The sequence below is a fragment of the Protopterus annectens genome, chromosome 9.part0 (assembly GCF_019279795.1).
Source record: "Protopterus annectens isolate FY-2018-M chromosome 9.part0, PAN1.0, whole genome shotgun sequence".
NCBI lineage: Eukaryota > Metazoa > Chordata > Ceratodontiformes > Protopteridae > Protopterus > Protopterus annectens.
Window position 1 is genome coordinate 154,142,754 of NC_056743.1, and position 26,953 is coordinate 154,169,706.

Consider the following 26,953-nt stretch of genomic DNA (forward strand, 5'->3'; position numbering starts at 1 on the left):
ATTATTAAATAATAATAGAGCCCAACTTGAGCCATTGGAAAATACAGACACTTTGAGTATAGTTGCTAATAATATAGGAACTACAAACTTAAATTCCTTTACATGTAGTTTCACTACACCGTATAGTATAGAGGCCTTAGATTTTAAGAAAATCATCTGGAAGAATTGGACTTTATTAGTTAATGACAGTTCAATCGTTAAAAAATGACCTAGTTACCCACATGTTGTCTTTAAGAGAGGTAATAACATTAAGACAATTTTAGAGAAGAATTTCCCCTATATGGTGAAATATCCAGGCACTTTTAATTGTGGTATGTGTAGGTATTGTGGTATGTGTAGGTGTTGTAAGTTTATTGTAGAAGGTAATACTTTTAGTATTAGAAACAAAAAGTACAAGACAGAGAGAAAATATAACTGTGACTCCAAATTGGTAGTTTATCTAGCTCAGTGCCACTCCTGTCCAGCATTTTACATCGGTAAGATAGAACAGAAATTCAAAGAGAGAATATATGAGCACATTATAGTATTACTAGAAAGAAACTAGAAAATGCATTAGCAAGGCATACAGTGGAATACCCAAACCACAGTTTTAACTTAATTTTAGTTGACCAAGTCAGTATGGACATAAGGGGAGGCCCACATCCTTTGCTTTTAGAAAAACTTGAGCTTTTATGGCAACTTTGGCTGAAGTCATACCACTACCCTGGGTTAAATGAAACATGTTCAGTTTCTTGCATTCTTAAACTCCTTAGCCTTAATAGACAGTGAGTTATATGTATATATTTTAAATATACATTGTTGTACAGTTGAGATTCTTTGTGAAATACAACATTGATTGTTCATTTGGGGAAGTAACTTTTAACTATAACTTTTAACATTATTGATTACTTATTACTATTTATATTTTTTAATTTAATTGGATAGCACATTACTGGTTGATTTTATGTCACATGTTTTAGGAAATGTGTATTTTATTGAAGGCTTGATTGAATGCTTTTATCTGAAGAAGTTCTAAGATTCAGCAGGACGAAAAGCGCTTAATAAAAACAGGATTTATACTGTTCATCCGAGTTGCTGTTCTTTTGTGTGTGGATCCAGGATTTGTCTACTGTGGTGTGTTTGAAGTTGTAAAAGCTTCCAATCATAGTAATGTCTGTTGGTAGAGAGTATAGGCACTGCCCAGCTCTTTTGCTTGGAATGTAGACGATTAGGAGCTGTTTGTTTCCAGAATGGAGGGCCCTTGTAGGGATGTAGGGTTTTAGGACAGATTTGAGAGCTGGCCAGCAATCAAGTGTACATATCATTTTATATGCAGAAGACAGCTGTACTAGGCTTAGGTGTTATATGAGTTCGAGCCAATTTAGTTCTTTCAGAACAGCAGTAGTTTTAATGCCCAGAGTAGCATAAAGAATAAAGAAGACTAAATAAAAGAGTAGTTGTCTAGCTTTTAATATGAAAAACGAATGAGAAATAGATGAGGAACAGTAACGCTGGAATTGAATTTAAATGCACTGCTGTGTATTAGCTTCTCTTTAGCACATCTGATTGGGTACGACTAGAACTTGTAAGTGTTTCTGCATAACAGATAATTTATGTCATGTCACGCTGTAACTAAGACATTTGCTAATGTATGCACAATCAGCAAACTATATTTACCCTTCAAGTGGTTTAATTGAAATGTAGCTTTTCTCTTTTGAATGTTGTCTGTATCGAATGCAGGTACTTCTCTGTATGCCTTTCATCGCACATTCTATAACTTGTACTTCATTTTGACCTAGAAAGAAGGAACAGGATATATTATCAGGCTGCTTGTGAATGAAGCAGAATAACACAGTGCCAGCAGTAACAAGCATTGGTTTACTGGGAATATTATTTCTATCATATTGCTGACACATGGAATTGATATTTTTTTCTTTTTAAGAGATGGAAGAATCACATGAGAGTAAATATTTCAGACATTGCGTTGATAAATTTAATTTTTCATGCATATTCCTTACTCAGCGTACTTCGTCATTTTTCAACTTCTTACTGCAGGCTACTCATGCCAGTGGAACAAGAACTGTTTCATCAAATTTCTTGGTTTAGCCTCATCACATACCAGTTAGTCTGCAGTGGTTTATGGTAGGTCAAAGTGGTTTGCCAGGATTTCCTGCCAGAACCATCACACCGAAGGGTGCCCATTTTCAGCTTAAAGCAGAGTCAGAGAAGACAGAGAATTATGGAGTCTGTTTCCTCCAGTATGATATAATATTGGACACTCTGGTAGAGCACTGAATCCTGTCTGTTTCCACTGAAGGAGGAGGAAGAGGAGCAGCTTATGAAGTTATCATGTTTTCCTCCTCATATTTCCATCTAATCACCCATTATATGGAATTATACAACGATCCCCCATTAATATTCCAAAATGTGCATACCGATTGGTCAGCATGCCTGTTGTAAATCAGACTTATACTAATGGAAAAAGGTCCGGTCACCCGGACTTTTTCCATTAGTATGTCTTTTTTTTTTGTGTGTGTGTTGGATAGCAACGGAGAACAGAAGAGCTCTGTTGCTGTTATCTTGCTATGTTAAATGAGTTTCACATAGCAAGATATCTTAAAAAAAGCAACGTAGATCTTCCTTTCCCCGTTGCTTTTTTTAAAGCTGTCTCACTATGTTAAACTCTTTTAACATAGCGAGACACCTTTTAAAAAGCAACGAAGATCTTCCTTTCTCCTTTGATTCCACACACAGCTCTGTTGTACTGCATAACCATATGCATACGCAGTACATCAGAACTGCCGGAGAATACTGGACAGCTGCGTAAGGGCAGCAAGGAGGCATTATACAATGCCATTATTTAAGAAAAGTAAATATTTTTTTTCTTAAATAATGTCATTGTATATTAGCAATAACCCACTTCTGGGTGTGGGTAATGCTGGATTTACCCACGATTGTCTTGTTTGGCCACTCGGGCTTCACCCTCACAACCAAACCACACCAACCGTGGGTAAATCCAGCATTATCCACACCCAGGCATGGGTTATTGCTTAATTAACACTGTAACAATGATATCTATCTACAGATATATATATATATATATATATATATATATATATATATATATACACACACACACACACACACACACACACACACACACACACACAAACACACAATCTATATCTATATCTATCTATATCTATCTATCTATAAATTATTTCCTGTTACAACGTCCAAACCAACAAAAATAAAGTGGGCAGCTGCATGTTCAATAATGCGTTTATATAATGCACTCCTACTTTGTTTGCAGTTAATATCACTAAGATGTATAGCTGTCTTATGCTTAAAGGGGCAAGATGTTTGCCCCACACAAAAAGCACCACACCGGCAAACTGCCATGTAAACAATCCAATCAGTATCACATGTAGTAAGATGTCTAATGTCACGTACCTTAGAAGTGTTGAAAGAAGGAAATGATTTAGTTTTAGAGACTACTTTATAATACACATACTTACCACAAAAAGTAGAACCACATAATTTCTTAATACCCACTTTGTTCCTGACATCGTCTACCTTTTTAAAACCCAAAAGGTGCCCATCAATGCTTTTACCCCTTCTATAACCAAAATGACAATAATCATCCAGCATGGCACCAAAAGTTGGATAATTTTAAGAATATGCCAATGTCCATTAATAACTTGGCTTTTCCTAAATGTATTGCTCCCATAGGTAGTAATCAATCTTGGAAAATCTTAAAAATTCAACCCTTCATCCTGTTTTGGCTTACATTCTAGTAATTCTTCCCTATGCATCTGTTTTGCACTCTGGTAAACAAGTATAACGGTATTAGCTTCATAACCCCTGGACAAAAAACCTATGTTTCATTTTTTCGGCTTCTTCAGCAAATGTTTTAGTAGAACTACAAATTGGGCACAGGAACTGTCCCCCCTTAGGTATGTTAGTGATGGTATGTTTAGGGTGACAACTATCAGCTCTCAACAATGAATTTTTAGTAAACAGTTTTCTATACAATGTTATTACAATGCTACCATCAATTGACTTGGTAAGATTTACATCAAGAAAATCTATGGTAAATGAATCTAATTTACCAATAAATTTAATACCAAAAGAATTCAGAATCAAATATCTCACAAAGTCATTCCATGTTTCTTTAGGGCCAATCCCATACCCAGCAGCAATCATCTAAAAATATCTCCACATAATTAACTAGCTCTTAAATGGGTTATTTTCATGATAATTCAACTCAAACTCAACATACTCGATAAGTAAGTCAGCATATAAGGGGGCAAACGTGGCCCCCATTGCTCTTCCCTTGATTTGTAAATACCAATTCTCTTGATAACAGAATACATTATTTTCCAGTACTAGGCCCAAAAGTTTAAGTAAAAAATCTATATGTGTATCAGAATATAAACCCAACTGATGGAGCCAATATTTCACTGCTAAGATACCTCCTTCATGAGGGATACCAGTGTATAGAGATTGTACATCAAAAGTCCCTTAATAGACACTATTGGGCACCTGTAAATCATTCATCAAGCCCAACAATTCTGTAATATCACTTAAGCTAGCCCTAATCAGGGGTAGCAAAAGTTTAAACTGACTCTCAATATAATAAGACAGGGGCTCTGTCAAAGACCTAGTAACAGATGCTATCGGTCTTCCTGGGGTGTCAAGGGAGATTTATGTATCTTAGGTAAAATGTAAAAACATTGGGGTACTGGATCATCCACTATAAGCTGGTTAAAAAGGTGGTTAGAAATAATATCCTGATCCTTGCTGTCACCAAAAAGCCATCAGTAAAACTTTTAAACTGATTGATGGGGTTTACAGGTAATTTACAATAAGAAACTTGATCATTAAGCTGTCTAACCACTTCCATATCATAGCCTTCAGACCCCTATATAACTATGGCCCCACCTTTGTCAGCTTGAACAGCAACAGTTTTGTCATTCTCTTGTAGCCGTCTCATCATCTCTCTATGAAGGGTCTATATTAAATAATCGAAAGTTGAATTCACTGAATGGTATTTCCATCGAAAATACCGTTCAGCGAATTCACTCTTGTGGGGGGGTGCAGCCCCCCAAACCCCCAAGCTAATTGTATATACCAATTCCGAGATCGCACTACAGTGAGGAAATTGCAAGTTTTCCGATTTTCACTATACTGCGATCGCAATATTCAGAATTCGCTGAACATTATTTTCGATGGAAATACTATTCGGTAAATTCAACTTTCAATTATTTAGTATAGACCCCTCTATGAATCTTAACACAATTACTGAAGTTCTTAAAAATGCTATCTTTATTACTATGTAAATCATATAACACCCATTGCTCAAAAGCTTCGACAATAGGGTGTTGAGGAGGCTGAAAATTAGATTTCTTAAAAAGAAATGGTTACTGTCCATGCTGCCTCCCCTCCTCCTTATGACTATAATAATATTTCAAATTCAAACCACAATAACATTTTTTACCATACTATGTCAGAATAATAAAACAAAAATAAATCTTAATCCTCAACTGCTAGTAGATCAAAAGGGACCCTATGTTAAAATAAAAATAAATTCAAAGAAAATTACTTTCCTGGTGGACACTGCAGCCACTAGGTCTGTATTAAAAGTAACCTCAGGTAGTCAGATACCAGTATCAAAACATAAAGTAAAGGCAGTTGGAGTAACAAATCCTCCTGTTACGTGTCCTGTTTCAATACCTATGCCTATTTCTTTAGTACCAATTAAAGAAAGGCATTCTTTTCTTTTGAGTACTGCACCAGTAAATTTGCTAGAGAGAAACCTGTTATGCAAACTGGGTTGTACTATTTACTGTACCCCAGAAGGGGTGTATTTGAATGTTCCAATGGAGTAAAAGAGGGAGGTATTAGCAGTCTTAGCAAAAGATGAGCAACAACCTGTTGAAGCCATACAGACAGCTGAAAAACTGTAAACAATGCAATATTACCAACGTTTTCTGTGGTTCCAAATCCAGCAACAATACAGAGTTGCATACCACCTCCAGAAAAATATTTTTCTGTGATAGATCTGTGTTCAGCATTCTTTTCTATATGTATCCACCCTAAAATTCAGTTTCGGATTGCCCTTACTTATAAGGGACAGCAGTATACATGGATACTGTTACCAGAGGGATATAGTGAATCTCCTCCATTATTTTCTCAAATTCTAAAAAAGGATTTAGAAGAAGTGAACTTTCCAAGTAGATCTGTGTTAGTGTAATATGTAGATGATTTCCTAATAGCATCTGATTTTTTTCAGCAGTGTCAGAAAAATACAATACATCTTTAAACTAGCCTTGCAGAAAAAGGACGTAAGGTGTTGAGAAAAAGTTGCAGCTACGGTCATTTCATGTATGTTATCTTGGTCATCTGATATGTCAGGGTAGCAGGCAGACATCACCATCTCGTACTAAGGCAATAGCTAAAGCCCCAAGTTGAACTACTCAGCATCAGCTTAGATCTTTCTTAGGTCTAACAGGATAATGTGGACATTGGATTTCTAACTATGAGAAATTACTAAAACTTTGACAAATCTTTAAATCTTTTAAACCAGGATACAACAGAGCCCCTCCCTTGGGATAGTGAACAGAAAAATTCATTCAGAATATAAAGCAAGCCATAGCTACTGCCCCAGCTTTAGAGTTACTGATTATGGAAAGACTTTAATTTTATTATGTTGGAGTTTGCATGTTCTCCCCATGTCGCTGTGGGGTTCCTCCCACCTTCTAAAAACATGCTGAGTTTTTCTATCTCAAAATTCACCAATGAATGGAGCTGTGGGCAGCAGTACAGACTCTACATTGTGCCCTATAGGGGAAGCATTGTACAGAGTTGTACAGACCAACCATGTTGGGCATCTACTGTGGTACGCAGTATCCTCAATATAGGAGAACAAGGCTCACAGACTGCAAGTCATGGTAGGGATAGCCACTCGATAGTGTAAAATATGGGTCTAGGTAATTTGGCCATGTTGATTAATGTCGACAACAGGGGCAAGGGTAGTTACCAGTGATAAGTAGGTTGAGGACATGGCCTACTTAGACCTACACCAGGGAACCCTGCTAACAGTGGTAGGGGTGTAGATGTCCCTACTGGCCAGTGTGTGTCCACCATAAAGCCCAGCAGTCCTGGGTCAATAAGCTGCTGGCCGGATGGTGCCTAGTTTCCCAGCCTGGGTTACCTGGGATTGCTCTGTTGAGGGAAAGCTGGACATAAAACCAATCAACCCGCTAAACTTGAACTGAGAATTACTACACTTAATATAGGTTCACTGATAGGACACAGCTTGGAAGTGGATGACAAGATGATATGGAGGAGGCTGGACATTTTATGTATCCAAGAGATAAGATGGAAGGGCAGTGCAACAAAGCCACTTGGCTTGGGCCCAGAGTGTACTACTCAGGAGGGGGACAGGCTAGAAATGGTGTGGGAATTGTGTGGGAATTGTGGTGAGAGATGTTTCAGAAGGTGAGGGATATCATCAGAATTAATGACAGACTTATGGCAATCAAACTCCACTATAATGTTAGGGCAGTATTCATAATCTCAGCCTTTGGCCCACAGGAGCGTTGTGATAGTGAGGAAGAGAGTGCATTCAGACAGCAGTTACAGGACCTACTAGATAAAGCAGGACAACATTAATTGGTGTTGATAATGGGTGACTTGAATGCACATATCGGGACAGATAGAACAGGATATGAGGACTGCCTAGGTCCACATGAGTGGGGCAACAGGAATAAAGAAGGAGAAGCCATTATTGACTTCTCTTTGGTAAATGGCTTGATATTAGCCAACACATGGTTCAGATAGAGAGACAGTCACAAGATCACATACAAAAGTAGCCAACATGCAACTCAGGTAGACTTCCTCCTAGTAAGGAAAAGGCACTGGGGTAGAATCCATGATTGAAAAGTCATCCCCAGGGAAACAGTCAGCCTATAACATAAACCACTGGTTGCCACAATCAGCTGCAAACAGTGGTCAGAGAAGCCTCTAAGGTCAACAGAGACCAGGCTGAAGACCTGGAAGTTGACTGGAGAGAAAGTACAACAGTTTAAGGAATTATTCAAAGGTCTAGCACCCAAAAAGAGGAATAAATCAGTGAAGTTGATGAAGAATAGTAGCGCCTCAAAACAGCATGTGTTAGGATTACAGAACAGATATGCGGCTGAGCCAGGTATAGAAATAAGGTACATAAGTAAAGCTGGTGGTGGAATAAAGAACTCTAGGAAGTGGTCAAAAGAAAGAAGGAGTGCAGGGAAAAATGGGAGATAGAAAAGACTGACCAGGCTAGGAAGGACTACTGTTTGGCTAACAAAGAAGCTAAGAAAGGAGTTGCAATAGCAAAGAATAGGGCATCGGAGGGACTGTACCAACTTCTGGAAAGTGATGCAGTAAGTGGTGCAAAGAAACTACATCAGGTTACAAGGCAAAGATGGAAAGATAAAGAAGATAGTCAGACACCCTCCATAAGGGATGCCAGCAACAACCTGCTCACCAGTCCACAGGACATGAAAGACAGATGGAAGGAGTATTTTCATCAGTTTCTGAATGAAGAAAACTTCGCAGAAGTTACACTGCCCCAGAAACAGCCTACAATGAGAGAGGAAGGGGAGCCTACCATAGAAGAAGTAAAAACAGCACTAAGGAAAATGAAGTCAGGGAAAGCAGCAGGCTCAGATGAAGTTACAGGAGATATGATAAAGATGCTGGGTGAAATAAGGGAGAAATGGCTCCTGAGAGTACTCATAGCAGTGTGGAGAGAAAGGTGTATCCCAGATGACTGAAGAATAAGCATACTCATGCCAGTGTACAAGAACAAAAGGGACATGCACAAATGTGGGCAGTACAGAGGCATCAAACTCTTATTATATTGCATGAAAGTTCTGGAGAGGGTGATTGATAAATGGATACACACAGCAGTAGAATGTAAGATGGGAGATGAGCAGTTTGGATTCAGATCAGGATGCAGCAAAACTGACCCATTGTTTGCAGTGAGACAGATGGTTGAGAAGAAGCTAGAGATAAGGAAAGAGTCCAATTGGGCATTCCTAGACTTGCAAAAAGCATATGAAAAGGTCCCAAGAAAGCTGATCTGGGCAGCACTGTGGTGGTTCAAAGTCCCAGAAACATTGGTAAAATTAGTGCAGGCTATGTAGACGGACCCAATGACTCAAGTACGAACAGTGTTTGGCCTCACAGAAGGGTTCCTAATGGGCATGGGTGTGCATCAGGGTTCAGCTATGAGCCCACTGCTGTTCATACTGGTGATAGACTACATTATCAAACAGGTTGGAGGGACAGATCAACAAAGTTACTCCTCCAACTTAACAGATCTCCAACTACTGACACAAACAGCCTTCTCAACTACCGAAAACTGGATGCTCCAAAATCATCTCTCTTTAAATGCTAACAAAACTCAAATCCTTCTATTGTCTCCTTCTAAGTCCTCCCCTATTGATAAAAACTCATTCCAAATAATCAGCCATAACAACTCCATTTTAGAGGTCTTTCCCTCCGCCAAACTTCTTGGTGTAACCATTGATGAACACCTAAAATTTAATACTCACGTCCAGCTAAACAAAGAAAACCCACATAAAACTCGGCCTACTTTATAGAAACAACCACTTCCTCTCTCCTGCTACCAGACTAACTCTCGCTACTACTTATCTCCTTCCCTGTCTACTGTATGGCGCCCCTCTGCTTACTAATTTATCCTCCTCACTATCCTCCAAACTAAAAACATGTTACAATAATATCTCCAGATTTGCTACCAAAGCCAAATCTTCCTTTCATCACTGTTCCTTCCTTCACTCATTAAATTGGCTTGAACTCCATAACCAACTTGACTTTCTCCAAATCATGACTGCCTATAGACTACTATTCCAACCTACCAAGTACCCTGCACTATCCAATATCCTACAACCATATACTCCCCATAGAACACTTAGATCTCCCCACCAAAATCTAATCACCATCCATAATCCCAAGCACCCAGCTGGTCAACTTCTGCTTTCCTTCACCTTAGCCAAAAAAATGGAATGCTCTTCCCTCCACTCTTAGGACCTGCGATAACCTCGAAAACTTTAAAACTCTTCTTCATTCTCACCTTTACTCAAACAGGAAATGCAGCTCTACTCTTCACCCTATACCTCTCAAGGTCTCCTCCACTTTTACTCCTGGCTAACCTCTCACCTAGCTAACCTTGCTCATTTGTGTTATTATATATAACTATACTGTAAAATCTAGCCTCAAGGCCATTTACCTGCCTTTTACACCTAATCAAAATTGTAATTGTTTGTTTCTTTATGAATGCTACATGTTTATTTGTCATTAATGTAAAGTTTCTTAGTAATTATTCATGTAACTATGTGTTGTTGGAACTTTTCTCCCCGGGCCTTCACTGAAAACGGGCTCCCCGAGCCCAGTGGATCTCCCTGGTTATCAAACTGGAATAAATAAATAAATGTGGTATTACATGTAGACTCTGAACAAGAACTTCAGCAAAGGATAGGGGCATGAAATGCAAAACTGAAGGCACATGGGATAAAGCTGAGTACAGATAAGACACTGGTACTGCCATTAAATTGGGGAAATCAGAAGAAGCTGAGAATAGAGCTAGATGGGAAGATAGTGGAACAGGTAAACAGCTTCAAGTATCTGGGAGGGGTAGTTGAAGAGAAGGGTAGTCTGAATGAAAAGGGCAAAGCTAGAATCAGAGGGGCTGCAGCCAACTGGCATAGAGTATTAGGTGTAGTATATGACAGAAAAATGCCAAAGAAGCTGAAAAGTAAGGTGTACAAGACAATGGTGTGACCAGTGCTACTGTATGGTACAGAAACCTGGGCAGTAAAGGCAGGAAAGGTGAAGAAGCTAGAGGTGATGGAAATGAAGTGCCTGAGAAAGGTGGTAGGATGCACACTGTGGGACAGACAAACAAATGAGGACATAACAGCAGAAGCCAAAGTAGCTCCAATTGCAGGAAAGATCAAAGAGAACAGATTACAGTGGTTTGGGCACATGTGCAGAAAAGAAGAAGACAATCTGGTGAAAAAGATTTGGGACAGACAGGAAGAAGGTAAGAGGAAGCAAGGACGTCCAGCAAAGAGGTGGATGGATTGTGTGAAAGAAGATTGGTTCACAAGATGGCCAGTGACTGAGGCTAACAGCCAAAATGCAGATAAATATAGAAGAGAAGTCTCAAAGTGTCAAAGTGTCACAGCAAACAAAAATGTATTAAGCGCTTTCGTCCTGGACAATTCCAAGACTTCATCAGAATGACATATAATTCACAGCTTAAATAGAGTACCTAATTAATTAATCATATAGATAATTACTTAATCTTGTTTAGAAAACAAGTACCCAAGTAAAATAATTAAGAATTAATTAGAGGAGGATGGTGGGAACCTAGCCTTGATTTATGTGAACTGAAATGGCAATTATTTTTAAATTCAGAGGTTGAACCAGTTGTAAATGAAACTCTTTCCATATTGCCTGTTTTAAAACTTAGAGCATTGACTAGGTAAAATGTACATAATATTCTTTGATTACTTATAAAATGTTTTATATTACATTTCTTAACTATCTAAAGAGCTTAATAAATTTTTGTTTGCTGCGACACTTTGAGACTATTCCTCTACATTTATCTGCATTTTGGATGTTAGCCTCAGTCACTGTCCATCTTGTGAATTTGTAAGAGTTTTGGGTCAAGGTGGAATTTTTCACTTTTGTTTGAAAGAAGATTGGTGACAGAAAGTCATGAGTGTTGAAGAAGGCAGGAGTGTGGCACTGAATTGAGAGAGATGGAGACAGTTAACATGATACCCCAACCCCATGATGATGATGATGATGATTTCATTTTATTTTTTCATGAAAGAAATGGATCTGCTCAGGGACTGCTTGCACAGAAGCATGAGGACAAGTGTCCTCTATTAGCTTATTATAGTGCAGCACTTGATTCTGTTGCAAAGGAATTTCCACCATGTTTAAGGGCGTTGGCCACTGCCACCATTCTAGTCGATCTTGCACAATCACTGGTGCTTGGGCATAATCTTTCATTAGCCGTCCCTCATTCTGTATTATCTCTTTTACTTAAAATGAAAACCCAACCCCTTTCGACTGCACGTATAACTAAATATAAACTTACTCTTTGCTCTGATCCATATATTTCTCTCATACGCTGTCCTGTTCTAAATTCTGCATCTTTGCTACCTAATGCTGAGGATGGTGAAGAGCATGATTGTGCGTGCGTGTGTGTGTGTGTGTGTGTGTGTGTGTGTGTGTGTGTGTGTGTGTGTGTGCATGTGCGTGTGTGCATGTGTGTGTGTGTGTTTGTGTGTGTGTGTGTGTGTGTGTGTGTGTGTGTGTGTGTGCATGTGCGTGTGTGCATGTGTGCATGTGCGTGTGCGTGTGTGTGTGTGTGTGTGTGTGTGTGCGTGTGTGTGTATGCGTGTGTGGGTGTGTGTGCGTGCGTGTGCATGTGCGTGTGCGTGTGTGTGTGTATGTGGGTGCGTGTGTGTGTATGTGGGTGTGTGTGTGAGTGTGTGTGTGTGTGTGTGTGTGTGTGTGTGTGTGTGACACTAATTATCTGCTTTCACCTAGAAATGACTTAAAGGACACTGCTATACCCAGTGCTGAACTGGACCTATTTGTGGATGGTTCATATAAAAGAAATCGAAATGGAAATCTGGTTGCAGAAATATCTCTCTGCACCAATAATGATGTTTAGAGGGTATATATTTGGCTTAGGTAGCTGAGTTAGTGGCTCTACAAAGGGCTTGTGAGCTAGCCAGAGGAAAAGTTGCTAATGTTTATACAGACAGTCACTATGCCTTTGTTGTAGAGCATGATTTTGGGCAGCTTTGGAAATAGATAGGAATTTTAACCTCAGCAGGAACCCAGATTAAAAATTCTTTTTATGTTAATGTTCGTTTAGATGCTCTTATGCTACCTAAAGAAATAATGGTAGTTAAATGCAGCGCACATGAAAAGGGTATAGATACTGCTTCAAAGGGAAATAATTTGGCAAAGCAAGCTGCTAAGTAAGTTGTAAAAGGACTGTGTGCACATTTTCATGTGATGTTATTGCAAGACTCTAAGAGTGATGCTGTGTTTGATTTTAAGAGAGTATCAGCTTTCCAAGCTGAGGCATCACATGGAGAAGTTCAGAGGTGGCTTAAAGACAGATGCAGTAAACCTGTCAATGGGCTATGGCAACATCCGGATGTCTGACTGGCAGTGCCTGCTCCTTGCTACCTTACCTGGTAAGGGCATATCATTTATCAGCCCATGCAGGTAAGACAGCATTATTTAACCAAATTACCTGAAGTTATTATGCTCCTCATGTCTCCTCTTTGATACTTCAGTGTGTCAATAATTGTACAGTATGTCTAACATACAATGTTCTGCATACTTACCACCACCTTCGGGACCTTTTGTTAATGTGCCGCTGGACTTTGTCTAGATGCCAAAGGTTCATAATTTGCAATTTATATTGATGGTGGTATGCTTGTTTTCTGCATGGGTGGAAGCTTACCCATATCATAAGGCAGATTCTAGGACAGCTGTTAAGAGACTACTTTTTGAATTTATACCTAGATTTGGGTACCTTATACTATCAATAGTGATCAGGGAACACTTATAATAATGCCCTGACCAGAGAGCTATGTAAGTTTTTTGATACTAAGTTGAATCTTCACTGTCCCAACCATCCACAGTCATCTGGATTAGTAGAGATGGTCAATAGGACCCTTACATTTAAGATTTCAAAGATTTGTGCTGAAAGAAACCTTAAATGGCCGGAGGCACTTCCCTTACCATTAATGAGTATGGGGAGTGCATTAAATTCTACAAAGAGATTGAGTCCCTATGAGATATTAATGGGGAGACCCATGGCCGTTCCAGCTACTCTCCCTGTGTCAAATGATGAATTAACTCTAATGGATGATGATATAGTGTCTTACTACACAAAACTTATTAATTTCTTGTAGCAGTACAAAAGAACTGTATGAAAAGCTCTTCCTTAACCTCCTGACCAGCCATGTCACCAACTGCAGCCCGGTGATTGGGTTTATGTTAAAACTTTCCAGAGAAAGAACTGTTTGAGTCAGAAGTGGAAAGACCCTTTCCAGGTTCTGCTTACAACCTTTACTGCCATCCACTGTGCAAGACTATGAACTTGGATCCACTCTTCACATTGAAGGAGGACGTGTTATGTGGGGATCCCAGACGGATCATCTTTGTTAGTGAAGAAAGATCAAAGTGCGAAGGATGAACCCTCTGCCCCAGTGAAGGATTAAAATAACAAATCAACTCAAACGACAGTCCATGATGAATCCAGTGACATCAGGTTCTGTCACTTTGTTTTTGTTGCTGTTTCCTTTTATAAACTAGTTAAGAGAAAATATTTTCCTGTTAGTTCTTTGACAGTATGCAGTGGACTTAAATGTGACAAACTTTTGGGTGTGTTTGGATATACCACATCATTCCAAGGCAGGGATTCCCATGATTCTAATACCTGCATATCAAGTGACATTTGAAAAGGAACTTAGTGACATTAATCTAATTTGGTGTAATGTGACTGATTTTTCAAAGGTTGTGTCTCTTCAACTTGGAACCACAAATCGTGGAGACACATATTATGCCAGAAATGGGACTGTATCAGTGGAAACTAGCAGATGAAATGACACAAGACATGAAAGTGTGTTAAACTTTTTGTACTTAAAAAGCTATGACTGGGACAAGTCATGGGCATGATAGAGGATCTTTACCACATTTGTGGTGATTGTGCCTACCCATGATTGTCTACAAGCTGGTGTGGATGTTGTTTATTAGGCTATATTACTCCTGCTATTCAACATTTCATGAATCCTCCAGGAGGCAGACTGAGAAATAAATGAGCAGTTCACTGGGCAGAGCAAGTATTTTCAGTCTTTACTCCTGGGTATGGACTGCAAAGGACAATGCTCAAAATCACCATGCTTGATCTAATTCGTCAGGAGGCAACAAACTGTACTTCACATCACATCAGAACGGCAAAATGAAAAATGACTGAAATTCAAACTATGGTACTCTAAAATGGGTTGGCACTCAGCATAATACTAGCTGCTGGGGGGTTCATGTGCCCTAATAGGAAGTAGTTCTTGTTCCCACATTAGTGACTATCATGATGAACATGAAAAGTTATCCAATATCATGGAGCAAAGTTCCAAGGATCTGGACAGTACAGCTAAACAGCGGACATTTTTGAGTGGTATTCTTTTAGTTCATTTAATATTTTGTATTGTAGAGGCTGTGATTACAAAATGTTTAATCTCACATGCACATGCAATGCCACTTATAAAATCCTTTAATGATGGACAAATTATTAAAGATAATAAATATTATTATGCCAAAGCATATTTTATCAAATTAAAAAGAACAAACTATAATTGTGGATGACACTCAGAGTGTCAGAGGGAGGACTGTTATGGAAGATTATGTCTCATGCTTATTCTTCACAAAATGCATCATAACTTATAGCTTCTTCACAAATGAGTCAAACAAAATGTTATAATATGTTTATGTCAAAAGAAAAATAAAAAAACAGATGCATTATTATGCAAAATATAATTTCACATAAGTAGTAGCTTTATATTTCAGGTGTCTTACAATTGCATTCTCTCTGTATTGACAGATAGCTGAAGGCAAAGTAAATGCTGCAGGAGTTAATGGATGTTATGTTTAAAACTAGGTTGATCAACCATACACTCTGGCCTTCTCAGGCTGGGTGATGAGTCATTGCAAGGATGTTTTATGAGATAGTGTGTACTGGTACCGAATGTTACAAAGTTGCAGGCCAATACATTTTAAGCACAGGTGGTCAATGTTTTAAAAAGGCATATTTGTCAAGTGTTGACTTGAAACTGTAAGCAAGGATCACAAGAACATAAAAAATTAAAAATATATATTATTTGTTAAAAGCAATGTAACCTCAGAGTTCTGCATGTATGAAATTAATAAGAAAAGGTATAAAATTGAAGGTTTTCTTTATTGTTTGAAATTGATCTGAAAATTTAAGTAGGCAGTCTTCCAGCACTGTGTATAAAATAAGCGGATTCCTATTACAAAAACGAAAGTTCACTACTTCGAAATTGTAATAGGAAGCCTCACTTCTGCGAAAGTTCACTTTAACGAAAGTGAACTTTTGCGTAAGTGCACTTCACCGAAAACACTGCAGCACAGTGGAGGACATAAAAAACAAGCTATGTCCTCCACTATGGTGCGATAGTCACAGACCTTAGGGTTAGGGCACGGGTTAGGGTAAGGGGATAGTTAGTAAAGCTATCCTTTTACCCTAACCCATGCCCTAACCCTAAGGTTCGTGACTGTTGCACCATAGTGGAGGACATTGCTATGTCCTTCACTGTGCTGCAGTCATCACAGACCTTAGGTTTAGGGCACGGGTCATGGTAAGGGGATAGCCCTACGGGCAATCCCCATACTATGACCCGTGCCCTAACCCTAAGGTCCGTGAGTACTGCACGGAAATTCAGTACAACACCCGTTCATTGTACTGAACTTTGTGTAAGTGCACTTTCGATTAAGTGCACTTTCGCTGCAGTGAGCATTCCATGCACTATTTTGAATTAATGAAAATTTGATCTAGTGTATGTAACTCAAAATAAGCAAGTACTTTGCACATCTTGAAGTGTTATTCTTGACTGAAACTAAAAGGTAAAACTCTTTATTATTATTTATTTGTGAACTTTAACACAACAGATTGTTCCTGTGTGGAAAGGATTTTTTGTCAAATATGTCATATTTTGAAAGAGGGAAGACAGAATGTCTGTGGTTATGGTAAGTGGGGATCTGTATTAATGACAACTCTTTCAGATATATTGAAAATTTTAACATCAAGGTGTTGTTGAGTTTTTGTGACTAAGGGTTAGTGTAAGGGCTAGGGAAGGGGATAGACTTAGTGTTGTGCTCACATACTATGTGTGAAATGTGTGAGTAGGTATCCATTTGAAAAGTGGGACCCAGTAGACAGGGTCCTAAACACAGTGACTAAATAGCTGAAAAAAACAGATTTACATAAAGATCTGAGATGGCCATTTCTCAGACAATTCCCTTTTCTTCAAGGTATGGCAATGTTGGAGTTAGTATATATAAGTTCAGGAGTGAGGGGGTCTTGCACCCCACAACATGGTTTACAAAATACAAGTTTAATGGAGAAGAGCAATGTTCGCAATTCACTCCTCTCCTTCAGTTTACATCTATTTTTTATCACCACTCAGCATTTGGATTACCAATATTTCAACAGAGAGACATATGAATGTCTTGTTTAGTGGTAGTGTTGAGAAAAGGGGTTTTCATAATAATAATGGCACCCATTTGTTAACCAGGTAGGCCCACTGGGAACACAGTCCATTTTCATGGGTAACCTAGGAACAAGGTTTGATTAAGGACTTACTCAAGGCCACACTCACTGCCTTAACCTAAAGTTTCAAGGTTTGTGTTATGGGCATGGTTAGGGCTAGATTTATTACAGATAGGTTAGGTTATGCTGGAGAGGTCAAAGTCCCCTATCCATAATAATATGTGTGTGTTAACGCTAACAGTGTCCCTTCTCCTATCCCCAACCGTATACCTTACCTTACAGAAAAAAAAAACATTTACTATTATATTCAGTCAAATTGTGTCTGAAAGGAGAGTTAGAATTTTGGTTAAGTGAAAAGAAAAATGTTTTCCTTTTGTTATACAATTTGGACTGTTGCTGCTTTTCCTTTTTCTTTCTAGGTATGTTATTGACTTACTGGCATGAAGTTGTGATGCTTTTGCATTTCAACAGACTCTGCCATAGAGCACCATTTGGCGAGGGACTTGCTTAGAGCTGCACAGCAGGGAAACGGATGAAGGATTCTGACCCTGGACTATAAGAAGAAGTTCATTAATAACTCAAAGCCTTGATCCTGTGGACTAACTGCCAGACATTAGTTGTTTAAAATAATTAGGAAGAATCTCACATAAGTTAGTAGGATTATAATAAATCTGACAATTGTTTTCTAACCTGTCCATAGTGCAGGAGGGCTATTTTTTATCTTCATTGTAAGTTATTGTGACGTCCCCATTATGAACCAGTGATCAAGGAGCCTGAATCTTCACCACTGACATTGAAGAGAGACGTTCACTTGGAATACAAGTGGATACACTCAGTATTTCCAGATGCAGACCTCTCTGCATCAAGCACAATTTCTCTTAAGAGCACACAGGGAACACAGTCAGCCCAGGGTCTGGATTTATTTATATCTGCCTCTGTCTAGGACCCCAATAAGGGTCCCTACTACAGTGATAGGGTTAAGTCCTCAGCTGAGTGTCCAAGCCAAATCCTCCAGCATTCTCTCTGTGAAACCAGTGCTTCGTGTTCCCCTGCTCCCAGCAGCTGACATACACATTTTTTGAGATTTGATTTTCACATGCACACACACACACACACACACACACACACACACACACACACACACACACACACACACACACACACACACACACACACACACACCGGAAAGGCTGGCACAGATTAAGGTAACCAAAAAAAATGAACCAGTCAAACAAAACAGCAAGTTGCCTGGAAATATTCAGAACACTTTAATATAAAATAATAAACAAGGATTGAGTGCTTTTGGGACAATGTACTTCTTTAGAATATTTCCACCCAACTTATTTCCTGGTTCTACCTGCTAAATTGCTGTTTTGTTTGCCTGGCACAGATTAACATGCTCTGCCCCCTTCTCCCCAGACTATAAGGTAGTTATCACTGTCACCAGACACTCCAAAGCTAGCTACTCTATAGTTCTTACAAGGGTACCCAATTATACTGAGTGAAATTAATATTAATACAAATGGTAATGTTGAACAAACAGCCAAGCATCAGGAGTGGCCAAAATGTCACCAATAGATATAAGTACTGTCAAAGTTAAAATCCTCATTTAAGAACCAGCTGCAATGAAAAGTTTAAATATATTTAATAACTACTACTAAAAGACATGAAAATAAAAAATATCTATTTACAGTAAACACTAGAGTTCTAATCACAGGAAATATTAAAAATAACACAGGTGGACAGGTTCACACAATTACAGAAAAACAATACATAACTAATCGCACTATATTTTCCTGACTGATCTAAAGAGTTATTTTTCCCTGGTCACTTACTTGCAAATAGCACAATGCAAGATGAAGTAGGTGAGATGTCCTTCTATGTCAGGTTTACAAAACAGACTGCCCAAGACTTCAGTCTCAGCTAGTATTAAAACATTATTTTTGTACGGGATAAGATCACATACATCTGGTCATCTGACTTGGTTCTCATGCAACTCCCCATTGCTAGAAACTGCCAGGATTTAGCATCTACATGTCAATAAGGTTGGTGTAATTGTTAAGGTATATATCTTACAGGCACAAGGTACAGGTCTGATTCTCAAATGGGATAGTTGGCTAGGCTTAAACCTAGACATAGTTTTTCTATGACCATGCCACACTGAATATGCCTGATCTTGCCTGATTTCAGAAGCTAACCAGGGTCATGCCCAGTTAGTAAATGGATGGTAGACAACCTGGGAATACCAGGTGCTGTAGACTTTTTAGCAGTGACTCAGTAGCTCAGTTTGATAAACACTACCTCCTATAATACACACACACAGATCTGGCACAGCTTCTGGAAGTCATAGAATAATTTTAACACTCTTAGAATGTCACTGAACATTACCATTGATAGCCTGAATGCTGTCAATTACTTTTAAATGTTTAGCATCTCAGGAAAGCTGATGCCTATAATCATTGTCCCACTTGACCCACCTCTTATTATGTCATTGCATCTGCCCCTGTAAGTATTTAGTTCTTTTTCCTACCTTGCTCTTATGGCTTCCTATTTTCATCATTGTTTCCCTGTTTCTTACATTGACCATCCCTTCATCATGACCATTGTTTTCTCTTACATTTTTCATTCAGTCTCTTTGTCTTAATTATTTTCTTTTATTATTTAACTCAACCTTTATCATACCTTGGTCATTAATTGTCCTCTATCTGGTACTATGCTGTGCCCAGTTCTTCTTTTCTCTTTCATGTTTCCCATGCTCACCTTTACAACTACTGGATCAAGGCCTGAGAATGTCATTTCTTATATGATCACACCCTTCATCTTTTTCATTTTATTTGTTCTCACATTAAACGAGTCAGGCCTACTCATCTAATCTTGTTCCTTTCTTGTAAACAGGTACTTCCTGGTATCCCACCAATGTTCCCTACATATATCTACCCAGTTTACGATACATTGATTTATTTCAGAAAATTCTTTATTGTACGGTTTTATAGCATTTTCTAAGCCACAAAGCAACTCTTATGACCTATAATTTGAGCATCCACTGTTGTCCATTCAGATCTTCAGAAACATTCAATGGACATTGTACTGTAGCTAATGATAACAGTTTTATAAGGCCTTCTCCATAATCCTGAATGTTTATGCAAGAGTTTTGCAGAAGAATTTAACAGCTCAATGAAATACAGTCATATTATACAATAAGGTATTTGGACTTCTGATTCTCCATGTGTTGATTTTATTGACCCTAAGGAGGTTATGTGGTAATGTTCAGTGATATTCTAAGAATGTATAATAAATCTTCTCCACTGTGTGTTATTTTAACCACTTGTAATTTTATCTTACATCATTGCTGTTTAGTATCTATGCTGTGTTCCTGTTTTTGCCTCGACCTACTGCCTTTTGTGCTTTGCTTCATTTTCTGTTTTTTGTTTTTGGTGTTATAAATGTATGAGCAAAATGTAAATAATCGTATCAGCACTCTTTCATCAGTAAGACTGTAAAGATAGTTAGCTGAAATTGTCTATAATTAAAAGAGAACTGTTAAAAGCAACTTTGTTACTTACTGAACGATGATGAAATTCGGTATGGAATGTAAACATTTCCATCTCTAGCTTTCGGCCAACGACAAGTGCTGGAAGCACACCTGTCTGCATTACCCAGACGATTATAAACAGCAATATCTCCAGAGATGATGGACACATCTTCAAACTGTTTTCCTTCTATACAGACATGAAATTACAAACAGTAAAAAACTTCTTAACATACTGATACCAATACTCATTGCATGTTATATTGCTATGAGGAAAATGCATTGCTAGTAAATGAAGTCATTCATTTAATTAACTAATTTGATAACCAGTTTAGTGGACTAAGTCAATAGAATCATTTAAGCTAACATCAAAGACTATGGAAGATAAAACATAAAATATAAATAACAGAGGTTATTAAAGTAAAATACATTCAATAATATACGTAAAGTATTAAAGCAATTACTGGGAGAAATGAAGTTCTATAAGCATATCAAACCAGTATAGGCATAAGATGAATAACTTAAAGTAAACAGAGTATAAAACTATGAGAATATACAAATTTAAACTGCAATTAGTTTTTTAATGTTGGCTATTGCACTATATGCATACCACAAAGTGCTTGAGGGGATGAGCAGAAAACAAAACTATCATCATCATCATCAGCCCCTCCTTTTTTTTTCTACATGGGGTTGGGGTATTGTGTTAACTGTTGCCAACTCTCTTGATTCAGTGCCACACTCCTGCCATCTTCAACACTCATGTCAGACTGTCACAGATCTTTCACACAATCCATCCACCTCTTTGCTGGACATCCTCACTTCCTCTTACCTCCTTCCTGTCTGTCCCAAATCTTCCTCACCAGATTGTCTTTTGTTTTTCTACACATGTGCCCAAATCTTCCTCACCAGATTGTCTTTTGTTTTTCTACACATGTGCCCAAATCATTGTAATCTGTTTTCTTTGATCTTTTCTGCAATTGGAGCTACTTTGGCTTCTGCTGTTATGTCCTCATTTCTTCGTCTGTCCCACAGTGTGCATCCTACCACCTTTCTCAGGCACTTAATTTCCATCACCTCTAGCTTCTTCAACTATTCTGCCTTTACTGCCCAGATTTCTGTACCATACAGTAGTACTGGTCACACCATTGTCTTGTACACCTTACTTTTCAGCTTCTTTGGCATTCTTCTGTCATAGACTACACCTGATACTCTATGCCAATTGGCTGCAGCTCCTCTGATTCTAGATTTAATCTCTTCATTCAGACCACCCTTCTCCTTAACTACCCCTAACAGATACTTGAAGCTGTTTACTTGTTACACTATCTTCCCTTCCATCTCTATTCTCAGCTTTTTCTGATTTCCCCAATTTGCTGCCATTACCACAGTCTTATCTGTGCTTAGTTTCATCCCATGTGCCTTCAGATTTGCATTCCATTCTCCTATCCTTTGCTGAAGTTCTAGCTCAGAGTCTGCCTGCACTGCCACATTGTCTGCATACAGCAGCTTTCTTGATCCCTCCCCTCCAACCTGTTTGCTAATGTAGTCCATCGCCAGTATGAAGAGCAGTGGGCTCAGAGCTGAACCCTGATGTACACCCACTCCCAATGGGAACCCCTCTGTGAGGCCGAACACTGTTCGTACTTGAGTCATTGGGCCCTTGTACATAGCCTGCACTAATTCTACCAGTGTTTCTGGGACTTCAAACCACTGCAGTACTGCCCAGATCAGCTTTCTTGGGACCTTGTCATATGCTTTCTGCAAGTCTAGGAATGCCCAGTCGGACTCTTTCCTCATCTCTAGCTTCTTCTCGAGTATCTGTCTCGTCACAAACATTGGGTCAATTATGCTGTATCCTGATCTGAATGCAAACTGCTCATCTCCCATCTTACATTCTACTACTCTGCGTATCCATTTATCAATCACCCTGTCCAGAACTTTCATGCAATGTGATAGGACTTTGATGCCTCTGTACGGCCCACAGTTGTGGATGTCCCCTTTGTTCTTGTACACTGGCATGAGTATGCTTATTCTCCAGTCATCTGGGATATGCCTTTCTCTCCACACTGCTATTAGTTACCCTCAGGAGCCATTTCTCCCCAAAACTATATAACAAAGCAATAATTGGATGGGGTGAAGGGATGGTTGCCTCTTGTGTAAGCTGCCAGGGGACATATTCACCCAATGAGCACCATAGAAAAACAGCCTCTGTAATTATATAAACAGTTGATTAAATGCCATTCCTTCAGTCAGGGGTGGAGTATGAGTGCAAACTGGTCATTGACTGACGTGTGGTGCCAATTAGTGCATCACCCAAGTCACTGTCTGACCTAGCATAGTCAGTACACATCATCTTCCATATGTACATTTAATACAGTGTCAGTTAATAATGCAGTGACCTGGTGGATAGTAAACAGCTTTCAGGGCTTAATAAAAGAAGCATAAAAAGCATCATCAGTATTATTGGTAGCAGGTCATTTTACTGGTCAGAGTATACACATATCAAACAAACACTGAGAGTGGGATTCAAACCTATGCATGCAGAGCACAATGGATAAGGAGTCCATCACCTTAACCACTAGACCAGCTCATGTTTAGTCTGCACAGACGCATGTGTGCATATATATATATATATATATATATATATATATATATATATATATATATATATATATATATATGGGATCCGTACAGATGTTCGATTACATCTTTCACCAAATCCCAATTTGGTGAGCATACTTGCACGAAAGTGCTGTTCACCGAAGCATAAGTATGCTTGTTGTTCCAGTCATACTATGGTGCGGTAAGGGAAAATTCCCTTTTCCCCACTGTAGTGTGACCTCAGAGTGAAAATATTAAAAGAGGGGGATGTGGGGGGTACAGGGGGGCTTGCCCCCTGCATTCAAGTAGATTTTGTGTGGTTTTTTTTACATACTTTAACAAAAGTGCTTTTTCGATGAAAGCGCTTTCATTAAATCATTAAAGTGTTAAGTGGTAATAGATTTGGGCTTTTGAACTTATGTTCAAAAGTCCTAGATCAATATATATATATATATATATATATATATATATATATATATATATATGTATAGGTCCACTTCTTAATTTTGAAATACCACAATCTCAAGTTTCAGAATATGGAGTTCAGAATCTTGAGATCTTAGAATCTCGAAATTAAGAACCCCCCCCAAAAAAAATCAGTCATCACATCACAAAACATGTTTTTGTAGGGGAGCAAACACCTCTGCACCCCCAACACCCCCGCTGCTTTAATATACCAATTCCGAGATTGCACTACAGTGAGGAAAAGGGAAATCTCCCATTCTGTGCTGTATGCCGATCTCCGTTCAGGATTTTGAAGTTTTAAAACTTCAATCATATGGTCTGTGATCATATGAATTTTGAAGTTTTAAGTTTCAAAATTCTGTAGGGGACTTATATATATATATATATATATATATATTACAGTAAATGATAAGCAATGTGAGAAAAATACACTTTATGAAAGGAAGGTGCTTGGGTTGTACAGGTCTGTATTCAGACATTGTGAGGCTCTAAGCTATGAGAAAATGTAGACCCCATATATGGGAAGTTCTTTCACAGAATAAGGCTATGTACCAAACAACACTGGCAAGAATGCTGACAAGATATATAACAAAACAGAGCAGGCCTAAGGGAAGGGATGCTGCATTAAAGATTTGAAAAGGTATCCTTACTTATTTAGCTATAAGGCATTTTAACACTAAGAAGCAAACTCATTCCCAGTAACTGAATGTATTTAATTCCAGAAGTAAAATACTGTTATAAAATTATTTTCTAGAAATTGAAATGTAATTTGCAAAGTGTTACATGATTAACACTAATAAAATGTAAGAAACTGGTTAGTTTACATTTTTTTAATTTTTTTGTTTTTATGTTTAAATAAAAGTCATGTCAAAGGTCCTGATAAAAACATAAGTTAGATGATGTATCATTTACTCTGCACATAGTATTATCCTGATAAAAACATAAGTTAGATGATGTATCATTTACTCTGCACATATTATTTTCTGAGGACAGCTTGTCTTATATCACTGCTGCTCACAGCTCATGCTTAATTTTTATTAGTTAGGAAAATATTTCTCTTGAGCAACTGGCTACCAGTAGACTTAAAATAGCAGTGGCAATGTATTGCTTTAATATTAGGAAAAGTTAATTGAATCTTGTTTTGGAAGATAACCAGATATAGAAATTGGTAGCACAGGTGTCCTTTCCTGAATGTTTTGGCTTAATATAAATATGGATGTGTTAGGTTCTCCGTTCAGATTAACATCACCGTCGTTTGATATATGAAAATACTATAGTTGTTTTAACAACATATCTGCATTCATAGTTTGATATGTACAATAGTTTATCTCCACAGACTAACGAGTCTCTCATATTTGATATTACTTATAAAAAATGTAGGTATTAATTATTAAATAAATGAATGGCAGTCTTGTCCTTATCTCTTTAAATAAAAGGTGTGATGGCATGCTGAAGGCATATTTTAATCAATTTACTCAATTAATGGGGGTCATACGAGCCATACAGTTGGGCTTACTCTATGGAGACTTTCATATAAAATTAAAATAAAACATAGCAAATGATAACAATATGAAATTTGCAGAGGACCCTTCTGACTGTCATGTTCCGAGCTGTAGCTTGTTTAGTTGATGCCTATACTTGTCCATGTTTAGTCAGATAAGTAGAAATAGGGCTATAAGAATTAATATGGGTTAAAAATCAATTTTACTTTGCAGTTCACCTAATCTCAGAATTAATTTTCTGGTTATAATATTTCCTAGATATAATTTGGTGCTCAGAAATCCTTAAACACATTTCAGCTTTTTTGATTCTGTTTTTTTCTGCCATTGACCATTAAGTTCACAGCATCTTTTTCTTGCCCACATTTTTTCTAAAAAGAAGATTTGAAAGACTTTGTGAGCTTTCTTTAGGGTAATGAAGCTACTCTGAGAAGGTAATTCCTTGCTTTGAATCTATAATTAGCTTTGTTTTTTTATTCCTGTATGGGATTTTTAGCCACAATGAGGAAAACAGTTTAACTGAAATTGAACAGAACTGTTTTTCTAAGAGATCACCTCATAGTCTACATCCAAAAATACCATGTACAGTGGTTCACTGAAGGGAGGAGGATTTACATGAATAGTCTTACTGGTATGCCTCCCATTAGAGACCCAGCACAAGACATCCTTAAAGGGGTCAAATGGAATGGCCTTCACATAACAGATTCTTCCAATGGCAGCTGCCATTTTTCTGTTTGCATTGAGTGTTGTCCAGTACTTTGCTGAGTATGACTTGCTTGTTACTCTGTATCAATGATTTTTTTCTACATTCGTGTTTCTATGTGTTATGTCCTAAAGAGTCATATACTAGAGATAGGCCCCAATAACTCTTCCATTTAAATATTGATAGGGAAGGTTAAATTGATTGGAAGTAACCAAATTAAGATGACAGCTGTTTTTAAATTCTGATGTATTTCTGGCTTTAAATGATAATTTAAATATGAAATGTGTTTAAGTGGTTAAGACAGGAAATGATGTATTATAGAGTTTAAGTTGATTAGATGTTAATTTTTTAAATAAGTGTATATATTTGTTTTTTCATCATTCTGATACATTTCTGATAAAGTTCCACTATTAAACAGAACTAAAGTGCTAAGAACATTGGTTAAACTTTGGTTCTTTTCCCTCTAGATTGAGAAGTGGTTTTATTTGTTGAGTTCAAGTTGTTCTTCTTGTGTGGTATTTTTTCAGCTGATTAGACAGTCTTATTTTAAGCATCTTATCTACTCATGCTTGTTATTTTTCTGCTTTGCCTGTTCAACTATTTCATACATATATAACTTTTAACAATATTATCCAACTTCTTTTTTAAGTATAGTACTTTTTGTTCACTTTACAAGCCTGTAACTGATTTATTTAATCACTAATAAGAGGTTTCATATTGTGAACAATGACTGGTTTCTTTCGACATCTGATTGACTAGACTGTATTTCTACTTATTTGGCTTAT

At 37.9% G+C, this 26,953-nt stretch overlaps 1 protein-coding gene across 2 annotated transcripts in view; it reads right to left on the reverse strand.

Annotated features, from left to right (window-relative positions):
- The window catches only part of LOC122810860 (high choriolytic enzyme 1-like), a 160,352-nt gene that overhangs the window by 64,670 nt on the left and 68,729 nt on the right, over positions 1 to 26,953 (reverse strand). For both annotated transcript variants that reach the window (XM_044082412.1, XM_044082411.1), the window contains exons 4-5: positions 20,938 to 21,093; positions 1,657 to 1,774 (exon numbers count right to left, since the gene is read on the reverse strand). In XM_044082412.1, coding sequence (XP_043938347.1) covers positions 1,657 to 1,774; positions 20,938 to 21,093 — 274 coding nt within the window. The remainder of the gene's footprint in view (positions 1 to 1,656; positions 1,775 to 20,937; positions 21,094 to 26,953) is intronic.